At 34.7% G+C, this 13,285-nt stretch overlaps 1 protein-coding gene across 1 annotated transcript; it reads right to left on the reverse strand.

Moving 5' to 3' along the window:
• Nucleotides 1-305: 305 nt before the first annotated feature.
• On the reverse strand, nucleotides 306-11,332 carry LOC129237837 (homeobox protein B-H2-like). Its single transcript, XM_054872790.1, has 5 exons — nucleotides 11,307-11,332; nucleotides 10,270-11,188; nucleotides 4,722-4,941; nucleotides 489-1,272; nucleotides 306-432 (listed from the first exon to the last, which is right to left on the reverse strand). Exons 2-4 carry the CDS (start codon nucleotides 11,036-11,038, stop codon nucleotides 720-722), a joined length of 1,542 nt encoding a protein of 513 aa, XP_054728765.1. The 5' UTR covers nucleotides 11,039-11,188; nucleotides 11,307-11,332; the 3' UTR covers nucleotides 306-432; nucleotides 489-719.
• Between the last annotated feature and the right edge of the window lie 1,953 nt (nucleotides 11,333-13,285).

Below are 13,285 nucleotides of genomic sequence, written 5' to 3' on the forward strand. Positions count from 1 at the left end.
AAAGGGTTACGAAGGCAGTGCAAAGGCAATTTAATAAAGCCGTAGAAGAGAGGGCTTGTGCGCTACCGCTACTCGTTGAATCCCGAGTTCAATGGATATGAAACATTAAATCGGCAAAAGAGTTTCTTCTAACGGTTCTACGTGAACTAGTACATTTCTGCCATAAAAAGCTTCTCGCATAAACGCAGTACTGTTCGGAAACGGCATAAAACTTTGCGCCCCCATTTTGCACCACAAATATAATATAATTTCGAATAAAACAATATTATTACTTTTTTAAATGTTTATTTCTTCATTAACTCCTTTTTATATAAATTTATCAAACTGAAATGCAAATACATAACCATATATGATTTTTTGGTGCCAGAAAGCTGAGTTCCAAACGCATAGTTATGTCTGTAAAGCAGGAAGTTTTCAACAGCATACGAAGTTCTGGAATATTTAAGTTCTTTATAAAGCAAAAAAAACATTTTGTTAATTGTACCGACCTCAAAACCGCATACGATTGCCTATTTCTGCACTACTCCAACTGCGAACTTTATCGATTCTCATCAAGGCACGTACGGCTTCTTTGCCTGAACCCAAAGCAAAACTTTGTTTTGATTTCATACTCCATTGGCGACATTTTATACGAAGCTGCATTCAGCCGCTTATATGTTATGTCGCGCACTTAAGCGAAACTACTTGCCACTAGCTTCAACGTGCATTCTTCAAGTATTTCACACCTCAATAGCGTCATCATCAATGTCATTGTTATCATGAATGAATTGAGACACTTTTTCTGTTTGTTCCATATGCTCCGGTGGACTTCCCGGATCCAATTGAGGACTCGTTGAGAAATCACCGATATCGACGCTTCTGCGGTTCAACTCTAAGTCCCTAATTTGTTGTTGGCTGGATGAATGTGCAAAAGAAAGGTGGTTGTTGTTCGGAGGATGTGCAATGGCTGATGTGTGATAATAATTATTAAGCGAGGAAAGAGAATTAGAATCATTAATCTGTGCAAATGGCACAGGTATTGACGATAAACCGTTCAAAGGTTGTACGCTCGTATACATTCCATAAGATATTGGCTTTTGGAGCACAGCAGCAGCAGCCGCTTGACGATAATACAAGTCAATAGCGTTAGCGGACGTGGCATGAGCCGTTTGAGTTGCATATGGCCAAGGACTCAGATAAGGAGAGTTTCCATAGAGACGCTGGAAAGCGGCGTAATTCCCCGCTTCAGCAAGTAACTCCAATCCAACAGCAGTTTGCCGTTTCCACTTGGTTCTGAAAAAGTAGAATCATGTAATTAAAATTTTTATAAGTGCACATATTAATTAATATTTTGTTGGGTCATGGTTTTTTTTTTAATCTATAGCATAAGCGTTATTATAAGCAAAAAACATTGTGATTAATGAATTCTAAGCTACTGGGAATATAAACACATGTAAGCAAACCGTTATGTACATGGCTATGTGTAGCGTTATATCATCTTAATCAATGGAAAATATTTCAAACTATTTATATAAAGCATATTTATACATTTTTTAGATATGTACCAATATCAACCTTAGCATACGTCTTCTCCAGCATAACTGGAGAAAAGTCTCATACTATTTGTTTTACAATGAAAAATTGTTACAAACTCCTAGATCTAAAAGGTAAATATTCGAAGTCATCTGACAAGCTTTATGTTATTCATATGACTGTATCATTGTCAGAGTGATTTCCGTTTGAACCAACGTGACTACTGCTGAAAACACTCGTTGAGCACTTAAGCGAGGTAATTGCAAAGGGCACACTTTTTGATTCGTTTTGGTTTGTAGTGCATTTCACTCTCCTTCCACTGTGTTCCGCTATTAAAACATTCGTTACGGAGATTTGCGCGAAGCCAAGTTACGCATGTAATTCTCATACAACCATAGAACCTCCCTTGACGACGATGCTCAGTGAGAGTTATAAGCAGTCAATACACATGCGTTTCATTGTCATTAATCATCTGTCATCGGTTCCGACATGATTTCATGAAGTAAGTGGTGACTGAATTTTCGGGTTTATACTATTTGAACCCTTCTCAATAAATAATAGAGTTTTAATATCTACTTATACATACAGAAAATTTACTGTTAATTCATCTAGGTCATTTATGATCGCTGTTTCCATTGCTTCATTAACATCAACTCACTGAATCCAAATGTAGTAAAAAAATGTAGAAAAATTAAACAATTTAACGATCATATTTTTTGTGTGGCTCTTTAACCGTTTGCGCGTTTGGGATAAGACAAAAAAAAAATTCCAGTTGTGTCTCTCGTTTGCAAAGTTTCGGCATGGTCCTGCTACTGTACTCGCTGTTCCGGAGTATGACATTAACCATAGGTATGGCATTGTCAAGCGAACACAGCCAATATTATTATAAAGTCATCGTATATAATCAGTCATAACCTTTATTCGATATCGTCCACTTTCCTGCGCTATATAAAAATAGAGGCTTAAGATTGTATTTTATCTTAATTCGTCAAATAGATTATAAGTCATTAGATTCTCTGAAATCAAATTTATAGCAGTAGTTTATTTATCCTTATCACATAAACTACACAATTATTTAGAAAAAATTACGCACTGAAGAAGAAGTTCGTGGTATGGGTGTCACACGCATTGAGGTAAACCAATATTTTAGACTGAATTGATGCCTGCGATTTCGAAAATCTACTGTCAACAACTGACCGATAGCACCGATAGCTTGAATGAGAAGTTCCATTATTATTCACGTCCGTATTATTCAGGTCTGGCCCCAAGTGATTATCACCTTTTCAAGCGTCTGCAAAATTTTCTTGAGGCTTGCGAAAATGAGGTGGCGGGTATGGGCGAAGAATTCTTCATCAGGACAATTTGCAAATTGCCTTTGAAATAGATAATAAAGTCCTTTAGTCAATTAGTCCTAGCTGTGTAAAATTCATCTTCGAAATAAACCAAAAAACGCTCAGAACTTTGCACTTTCTTCGCCTAATATGCCAAGTTACAAATTCTATAAATATAAGCTACGTTGTTCCAGTCCTTAAAAATAAAAAAAAATAAAAAAAATAATAAAATAAAAACTAAGCGATTGCTGAGCAAACCGAATGAAATTGTACCGAAATCTTTTAATTATTAAGGTATGAGAAGCATACTTGTAGATCGGATTCCATATTAAAGAGGTGTTCCATATTAAAAAATTATAGAGCAATGTTCGAGTATATGGGCCTTTAAAACCTCCCGCATAGCATCTCATGAAAGCCAAGTTGGAATACGCCTTAGGAACTAAGTAATTGATGCTGCAAAAGCAAATCCCAAACCAAAGACCTACCCAGATCCCGTAATTCAGCAACAATACAAAGATCAAGAAATAAGAAGGAGTGTTTTTAAGGAGTGCAATTTGGTTATGTATACAAATTCAGAAAATATTTGTTAATGTAATATTAAGAAACAATTTATTTCAAATTTATTTAAGTTGAAGTAGTGGATTATCCGCTGGGCAGACAATTTTACAAAAAAGTTGCAGGTTATCAGCAAAAATCGGAAATTTAGAATGACTAAAACAGGCATCAATGCCGTTTATAAGCAAAGCGAATAATACAGGACCAAGAATGCTGCCCTGAAGCACACCCGAAGTGGTCACAAAAGTGAATGATTTAGTATTCTCGATCTCTACAAATCATATTCTATTAGAGATATACAGTCTTAATATTAGGAATACTCAATGAAAACCAATATTCAAAGCTTTTGTTTAAATTGTATTTATTTAGAAGCCATACAGTACTCAGATATAACTAGATTGATTGACTAGATTTTGGAAACCCTCTGATATAGCCACTAGCATTCCCCAAACATTTATTCTGAATGTTTATGATGTTACAACAATAACAACGTTTCTCATGTCTGCACAGTCACTTTCACGGTGACCGGAGACTCACATAAATCCTTGAGACTTCTCAGCATTTAAAGAGTGCTGAATAAAGACCATTTTTATAATTAGGACAATGTCCGAGATGTTAGAATAGTTCTTACTAGAGACAGCCATATCAAAACGTCTACGTGATTTTCAAAGATTCACTACAACTCAAATTTGAAATGGTTCAAAAAAATATAACTTTAATAAAAAATACAGATTGCCTTAAATGTCCAGCTCAGTTGGACTACCTTATTTAAATATTAGTTACGAAACACCGAAACGCTAGAAAATGAAAGCATCTGTTGACTTCAAAAAATCCTATACTCGTGGAATATCATACTAAGAGCACTAATGAGTCTGCATAGACTTTGCTTCATTGATTATAAATTAGATTAAAAACTGAAATTTTTTGCAAAAATGCACTCGAAGGTTCACCATTATCTAGCAAAACATCAAGACGCAAACCATGAATTGGAGCAAAAGCTCAGCTAAGCACCAAATAAAAGATATTCAAGAATTCAAAAAAATAACTTTTCTCTAGAATATTGTACACTAATATACTTTTGTCAACAATTAATTATTGCAATAAATATTGAGATGAAGTAATAAGTTCAAAAGTCAAATTAAAAAAAAAAAAACAAATCAACATTCAGTTAGCTTACTCACACAGTAGTCTAATCTAAAGAAAAGAAGACTGAACAAATTGGATTCTAAATTTGCGAATGTAAATGTGTCACCCTTTGGCATTATGCATCATTTCTATATATTAATATTAAATTATTTTTAAAAGATTCAAAGGCAAACATACCTGCGATTTTGATACCAGGTCTTCACCTGGCAATCGCTCAACTCCAATTTGTTGGCCAACTCCATTCGGTCTTGTACACTCAAATACTTTTGACGTTCAAATGACTTTTCCAGAGTCTGAAGTTGATGGTCGGTAAATGCAGTGCGTGCTTTTCGTTGTTTTTTTGATAGACTCAATAGACCTTCGCTTTTGCAGCTGTATTCGTCTTCATCTTTGCCACCTGTCGGTTTACAAAAGAGAAACGAATAGGACATAAATTAAAATTCAAATTCACTGCCTTGACATAAAAATGATAGGTGTAAGGGGGCCCCATTACTTATCTTAAACGGCCCAAAACGAATGATTAAGTAACAAGTTTACAATGCGGAACAAGTATGTGCGTATAAATCTATGTTCGAACAGTATAAATACTAAGTAGATATTTATATTATATTAAATCAAAATTTAAAAATACTTAAATATAAAAGCATCTGTAGCGCAAGTTATGTCAAAATTATTATATTTTCATAAGACGCGTTAATTAAAGTAATAAGTTAAAAAATCAAACCATTTTGCAAGTTTTGCGCCCAAGTGTATTTCAAACGCTGTGTCAAAATGTGTGGTTGCAAAGTATGTGAGGCAAGTTATCAAAAATTTCATGTCTGTTTGAAATTAAGTATGCAAATATAAAAGAGATTATGCGCTTTGTGGTTTCTCTAGTATACGCAAGCATATGCAAGTAAACATTTCCTTGTGCTGCTTAGCAAGCAAAAACAATGCATTCTAGCTCGTCAGGTGAGGCAAGCCTACATACATTCGTTTACACGTATGTATGTATTTAGACCACAAAATTATTTCCGCAGTGCGAGAGTGTCTAAGATAAATTGTTAATGTGCATTTTTACTACGTCACTGAACGTTAACAATTTCTACAAACATACCAAGTCTATATGTACTCCTGCACACATTCGCAAACTCGTATGCTAGTATTTTAACATGCATTTTCTGCAGTTGCGGCTACACCATTAAATACCTTAAGCTAAATTGCATTAAACATGGTTAAATGCGCAACTGTTATAGCGTTTCTTTGCTTTTGCTTTATAGGGGAACTCAACGTTTTGAACCACTTAATGGTACAAGTGTTGTTGTTTGTTGCAATTTTCGTTTTAATAATTGTGGAGTGCATGGTTGTTAGCATCGATGTTGTTGCTTTCTGCACCAACAATAACAACAGCAGTGAGTTCCTACACGCTAGCCTCCTTACTATTTCGTATTACTTCACAATACCTGTACCCTCAGCCGGTTATTTCCCGACTACTACACAAATACATATGTATCATACGCCGTTCACACAGAGTATATACAACATCTGTACTTATATGTGTTCGTTGCATAATTATTTAGTTTTGCACTTAATTGCTTCGTTAGTATTGTATTTTTATTGTTTTGGTAATTTTTACCGCCTGACTGAGGAGTCACATAGAACTGTGATACTTTGTGATAAACTATTTAAGACTTTTTGGCAGTAAATTGCTATTCTGCTTAAACATACATATTTAGAAGTACAAAGCGAGAAGCAAAACCATACTCAAGTAGCACTAATATTAGCAAATTTGAATTTACTGGATAAAATTTGTCCACCACCCCCAATGTGTCATTGTATGAATTGGAAAATTTAATTGTATGTATTTAAAAGACATATAGAATCTCTTATTGTATGGCTTGCTGCGTTATTCGATAGTTAACTTTACTTCACGACTAAACCATCCCAAGAGCGGGATGGGGAAACAAACTGTTTAGTAAAATGCTCAATGTATGTATTTCATACTAAATAGTCAAGTTCTTCATCAACAGTTTCTTACGGGTAACAGTAGTTCCAATGAAAACCATTTAATTATAAAACTCAACCGTTAGAATTATCAGCATTTTAGTCCCTATATTAAAGTCCCCGCTATTATTTAATTACAATTCCACGTAATTAGCTGTTGCAATATCGGCACAATAAACACCATTTATAATATCTGCGGCCCGGCTTGCATTTCGCCTTTATCAAAGAAAAAGTGTAAAATGTACCGAATTTTCTCTTTGTTGACTTTCATTGTTAACACCCAGTAACTCACAACTGAATGGAACAAGCAAAAAACAGCAAAATAATTTTTTAGCGCGAAATGTCAACGAGCATAAACATTAAATTGTTCGATCGATACTTTACGAGATATCAATCAATACAGCCATCTACCCAGAAAATAATGAATTTCTTTTTCGCCAAACTAATATATATACATAACATATAATATGTATTGATGTGTTTTCACGAATTGAGAGACCGACCTACCCTATTTTTATGAGGAGCTTTTTCATGGCAGAAATACACTTGAAGATTCGCCATCGCTTGCTAGGAGGCGGCTGACTTTTTCTATCAATTGGTGTTTCATGCCAGGAGTTTCCGACCCGGGCACTACCGAAGAGTAGTCATGCCCAACGGCTACAGAAGCCGCGAAAGAAAAAAAGTTTCCATTGGATTTATTGTTATTATTATATTATTATGTATACACAATTAATCAATAATATTTGTGTTGGAATAACTTTTTTACTAAATGGAAAAAAAAAATGTTTGGTGATGAAAATCTTTATTTCGACCATTCTTTGCCTGTTGGTATGTTGCTACTATCTAGTAGTCAAGTGTACGACGCTATTTGCACAAATAATAAGTCTTCCGATAGGAAAGATTTTATTTACATATTTGATAGAAATACAATTATAAATAATTATATTACATTGCGAAAACACTCTAGTAATTAGGACTATCGGGCAGCTACTTATATTACAAGTATATTGTATTACATTTTAATGTATTATATATATATATAAATATTTTTTTTTTTTGTCAATAACATCGTCTACATGACATTGAAGGCGTGACTTCACTAGTTTGTAACTACCCATTCTTAATGAAGCGAATCATAACCGGTGATGATAGAAATATAAGTTCAATAGCACGACACACAAACAAGCCAAACAATCTGTGAATTGTCGCATCGAAAATAGTCCCAAGTCAAAAAAATAATTGTTAAAATTGCTCTGAAACGTACCTTTATTATTTAATTTTTATCCAAAACGGACGAAAGAAAGAGGAAAACAAATTTAGAAGTTAATTTAGAAGAGATAAATTACAAAAATATTAAAAAAAAATTATCAGTTTTTCATACTTCAAAACGCAGTTCGATGCGTTTATTCATCAAAGTTTCTGAAACTTGTGAGCAATTGTTCACTCAACTGTAAACGCATAAAAAGTTGAGCGTCAGTTCAGTCACTTCACACTTCAATGAAAATATGTTTGTTCTCTTAAAACTAAATTTCAAAGGGATACAATGTAGATCGATTTCATGCGTGATTATTGGCTCAAATATCCATCATCTTTCGAAAGTTGACCAAAAAGTAAAGTAATCGTCATGTGGTGATCGCACGCGTCTCAAATGACACGCGTCGGGTCTAAATGAAATGTATATACATTCGTATAAGTGAAAATATAAAATATAAATTTCAGAAGACCAGGCCAGGCAATATGTTGCATTGTGCTCGGTACGTACAAAATATTTAAAAAATAAAATAACTTGGCATTTGTATTTACATATTTACATGTATAGTTTCATACATATATATGTAAATTTTTGCACTAAATCAATTTTGTGGTACAATTCAATGTCGAGGATAATGTGTACAGAAATATTAATTTAACGAAATGTATTTTTCGTAGTTGCTGATAAATACTTGTTTATGCGTCATGATACTTTAACGATATGTCTAAAGGTTTATAAAGTAAAGTAAAGATATGACTAAATGACGGATTATGCATACTTCGCACAATTTCGAAAACTGTAAAAGACTTAAGGCTGTTATAGTTTTCTTATATTAATTAATATAATAATAAATTAAATATATTCGGCGGCCGCCATAGCCATATTGCTTGGTGCGTGACTACCATTCGGAGGTGCATAGGGTCGAAGCTCCATGCATGCAACACTAAATAATAGAAATTATTTTTCTAATAGCGATCGCTGTTTGGCAAGCAATGGCAAACCTGCGATTATATTTCTGCCATGAAACAGCTCCTCATAAAAACCAATTGCCGGTCGGACTCGGCTTAAAACTGTAGGTCCCCCCATTTGTGGAACAACATCGAGACGCTCACCACAAATAGCAGGAGGAGCTTGGTCAAGCGCTCAATAATTATTATATAATATAATTAAATATTTCTATAATGTAAAAATATTCGTATGCGTTTCATGCAAGACTGTAAAAATATTGCATTGGTGTCACTTTGAAATATCACTTAACAAAACTTTCGCAGCTGTGGTAATTTCCGGGTAATCAAACATATGCAAAATGCATTCAAGAGATGCATAACCGAAGTGCGAAGTATTGTACGCATTATCAAATTTATATATTTCTGAGCAAATAAAATAAACGTACAATATTTAAGAAATATGTTTAACCGCAATAATTGTTGTTCTCTCCGAAAGAGTATCTCGAATGCATTCCTTGGTAGAAAAAGCAAAATGTTGAGATTGATGTTGTAATTCGTTGTGTTGAAAAATTAAAATTAAAAAGCTGTTCAGTATTAAGTAAAACACAAGTGGGACTTACTATTTTGACTTAAAATAAAAATGTCTAGCCCGCAGTGGTATTGTACAAAGTCAATGTGTACCAATAAGCGCATATTTTAAAACCTTTAAAAAATTAAAGCATTTAAAGCAGGATGCGACCTGAATTCTACTTATAAGATAACAAAAGGATAAATGTAGTTTTGAAGCTTCTTAGTTTACCTCATACGACTGCCGTAGTACGTAGGCAGAAATTTCAGACTGGAGTTAATTGAAATGTCGCTTGTTAGGAAATTTAGATATGGTTATTTTCTCCTTGGCAAAGGGAAATGGATTGGAAGCCAAACAAACCACCAAAAGTGAAATGAAAAGCTTTAAAAAGAAAATCAATTGAAAGGTGTACGCAATAGTAAATTTATTAGAAAAACAAATTGACGAGGTAAGTACATATCTCTAATAGACGAAGGATTGATGTGGGCAGATTTTAAATACAAATCCTGTCAAGGCATCAAACCAATTATGTCAAAAAGCCCTTCCTAACCAATTGATACCTGTTTAATAATAAAGATAACGAGGTTCGCGGCCAAAATTAACAATAACGTGCCAAACAATCAAAAGTTACTTGTTGTGAACGCAAACTAAATTCAGAGATTAAAAAACGCACATATAAGTATATATGTATGTATATGCAAATATACATATCTGGGGTCACAATCAATAACCGCCTAATTCGAAAATCACACTTCCTAGAAAAAGTACTTTATATATAATATCTGTAAATTATAGAAATACCATTGTGTTAAGCCAATGTGCTGTTATGAATAACTTTTTAAAGAAATATATTAAGAAGACGCGATTTCACTTAAACGTAGACCTTTGTTGGTAGAAAACGGTAACATATTTAATCCAGATCTTTCTTTAATCAACTTAGGTGGTTATTGTTTGTGCCACAGATATTTTGCTTACCACAAGTGTCACTCTCGCTGTCGTCAATAGTACTGGCTTGATCGCCACTAATACTGCCCCCACTAAAGCCATTTGCCCCTGTGGTCTTTCCATTATCATTTTGCATACTAAAATCATGTGATCTAATTTGAGTGGCACGTGGCGGTGATCGCGAACGGTCATCCTGGTATATTCCGCAATCAATAGCTCCTTCACACTCCTTGTCGGTGGCAGCTTCACCGCTTAGGTTATTATGGGGTTGATGCATTTGATGTAAAGTTGCGTATCGTGTCGGTTGGGTCACATTTATGTTATTTGTCATACCGCCAATGACGGCAGGTGCGTGAAGGTGGGACCTAAAAGCACGTGTTGCTAATGATGTTTGTTGTTGACCCTGACTATCCTTCGGTCTCAATGCATTGTCTTTATGTGATAGATGTTGTTGATGCGATGTTAAACCTGTGAAATACGACTGCTGCTGTTTAATCCAATGTTGATTCTGCTGTTGTAAATAGTGCTGAATAGTACTATGCGAACCACCATTTTTGTTTATATTCTTGGAGCTTTGAATGCTGCTATTTATTAGTTTCGCTGCAGACTCGGTATTGGCTTCAGTTCGGAAGACAGCCGCCGCAGCTGCTGCGCTACCGGCTAAAATGTCTGTTATCATAAAACGGGACCGCGATGATTGTTGTAGCGAGAGCGAATCGCACTGCATTTTATTGGTACTTGGTAGAGGTATAGGAGTTGGCGTTGATGTAGTGGACATTTCGGGTGGCATTGTTGTCATTGATTATTCGATTGCACAGAAATTATTTTCCGGATAACTTGGAAATTTATTACTTGAAATTTTATAACTGTTTTCTCCACTCCTCATACACGTACATACATGTTATGTGTATATTTGCTTTTAAATATATATATATATATTTATTAAAACCTGTTTAAATCAAACATTTATTCATACAATTCGATTATTTTTACTAGCGTGCAATGTTTATTTGTAATACCGTCGCTTGTGGCTTTTTATCAAAAACATGGAAGGAATTGTAATTTACCATTGAAAAACACTAACCACTCATCGCCAATACAAAACCGAAACTAAACCCTGAATCAATTGATGTTGTACACCTCAGCCAAAAACCCGAAACTCGCGCTCACAGATACACACCATCGCAAACAACAGGCCTAGAGCAGCTCCGCCAGTGCCGCTTTGTTCACCTCTCAAACGCTATCTTTCACCTGCCGTTGTCTCGTTTACACTAAGGCGCGGAGCACTTTGCCACCACCTTAAGGGGTATGTTTACATTTTTGTGGACTCTCATAGTTAAATTTGTACAAACATGCAACTTAGCTAATGTGTTAACGGAATGTGCGTCCCATTAGAATCCTGAATAAGTTATATTCTCCGTTTGCAAATACGGTTTGTAAAGCACAATATGTGCTTCCACAGTTATTGGTCGTAATTGTTTCCGATTGACATTCATTAGTCAATGGAGCAAATACCACTACATGAACACAAACTGTGCTGACATGGTGGAGAAAACGTAAAATTATTGCTACTGTTAAATCCCAAGCTACATAGAATACAATGTGTGACTTTTCTGAGGGGAACGCATGGTGAATTTCGTATGCATATGTAAATGTGTAGTTGCTTCTTAGGAAACTTTTTTATGTTATATTGTTATTTTTGGGGGTGGTTCGTTCACATGGAGTCTGCTATAAAGTTGATCATATATAGAATAAGTATTTAGAAGAAATCTTCACAAGTGGACTGATTTGTGATCTAGCTTAATAAAGGCCAATACATATGTATACAAATATATCTCTAGATTAGGTACTGACGAAAGGTTTGGTTGTGGAGGGCTAAGGAAGATTTCTAGTTGATAGAATAAAGAACTCGACCCCGCGCGGCAAAGAAGAACAAAGACGTTGGTGCTGATGAATTGTACACATCAACTTTCCTATACAATACATGCATACATATATTCCTTGCAACGAAGCAATAAGTGTATTTCAAAACTAACCGAATCCGACTAGAACAATATTTTCTTACTCATGATCCTGATATGAAGCGTGCATTAAAATTTGAACTAAACCTTTCTCCTGTGTAGCTAGACATCAAGACGATGAATAGTTGCGAAATCGAGTTTCATTCCTGATTTCATTTTGGACTTTCATATGTTGTGAATAAATATGTATGTACATATGTACATATGTATTTATGAATTAACATTCAAGGAACGTATATACCGAGTAAAAAAAAGAATTGGGTATATTTTCTTTCCCCCTCCAAAAGTTTTTGGTATAACTAAATTTTATTAAAATTTGACATGTATGTACGTATGTGTATGCATATCTACAATTTTTCATGTACGAAAATTACTTTCATAGTTTTAGTTTGATACAAAATTGCTGTATAGATGTAGTGCTCGTGTGCTATAATTAGTGTTCTACTTTTCCTATAATTGCCATGAATTCACCACACATTAACATTCGTTGAGTAAGTATTATGTTTAAGTAAACATACAACCATATTTATAGCTACGCAGTGGAACAAAGATATTTTTGAATACACATGCACAGATTGCAATGCACACAACCTTATACAATATCATAATTGAAATTGCCCAATTTCATTTGGCATCTTAATTACTTCAACTTCCAATTGCTTTGTACTGCTGTGATAAAATATAACTCCGCCCTGAAAGGAACTGGTTTTACAGCATCATGAAAGACTTGGCTCCAAAAAGAGCCCACTCGAGCCTTATTTATTGCTGTACTGTTCCCACAGCATGATACGCATGCCCAAATCAGTGATATAAGTGATATATTCGCAGGGTAGAAAACTGTAGGGGTTGGCTACGACGAAAAGGGGAGGGAAAAGTGCTGCTTCCTGCGATGCTCGTGGTCTCTGTTATTTTTCAGCTATTATCACTTTTTGTATAGCATTTTACCAGTAAATTGGCAGCAGTTAAGAGGTGCTCCCTTTACAAAAATGGCACTTCATTTAGTTTGAACACTCATAGCTGTAAGC

This window comes from Anastrepha obliqua, chromosome 2 (assembly GCF_027943255.1).
Source record: "Anastrepha obliqua isolate idAnaObli1 chromosome 2, idAnaObli1_1.0, whole genome shotgun sequence".
Classification (NCBI taxonomy): domain Eukaryota; kingdom Metazoa; phylum Arthropoda; class Insecta; order Diptera; family Tephritidae; genus Anastrepha; species Anastrepha obliqua.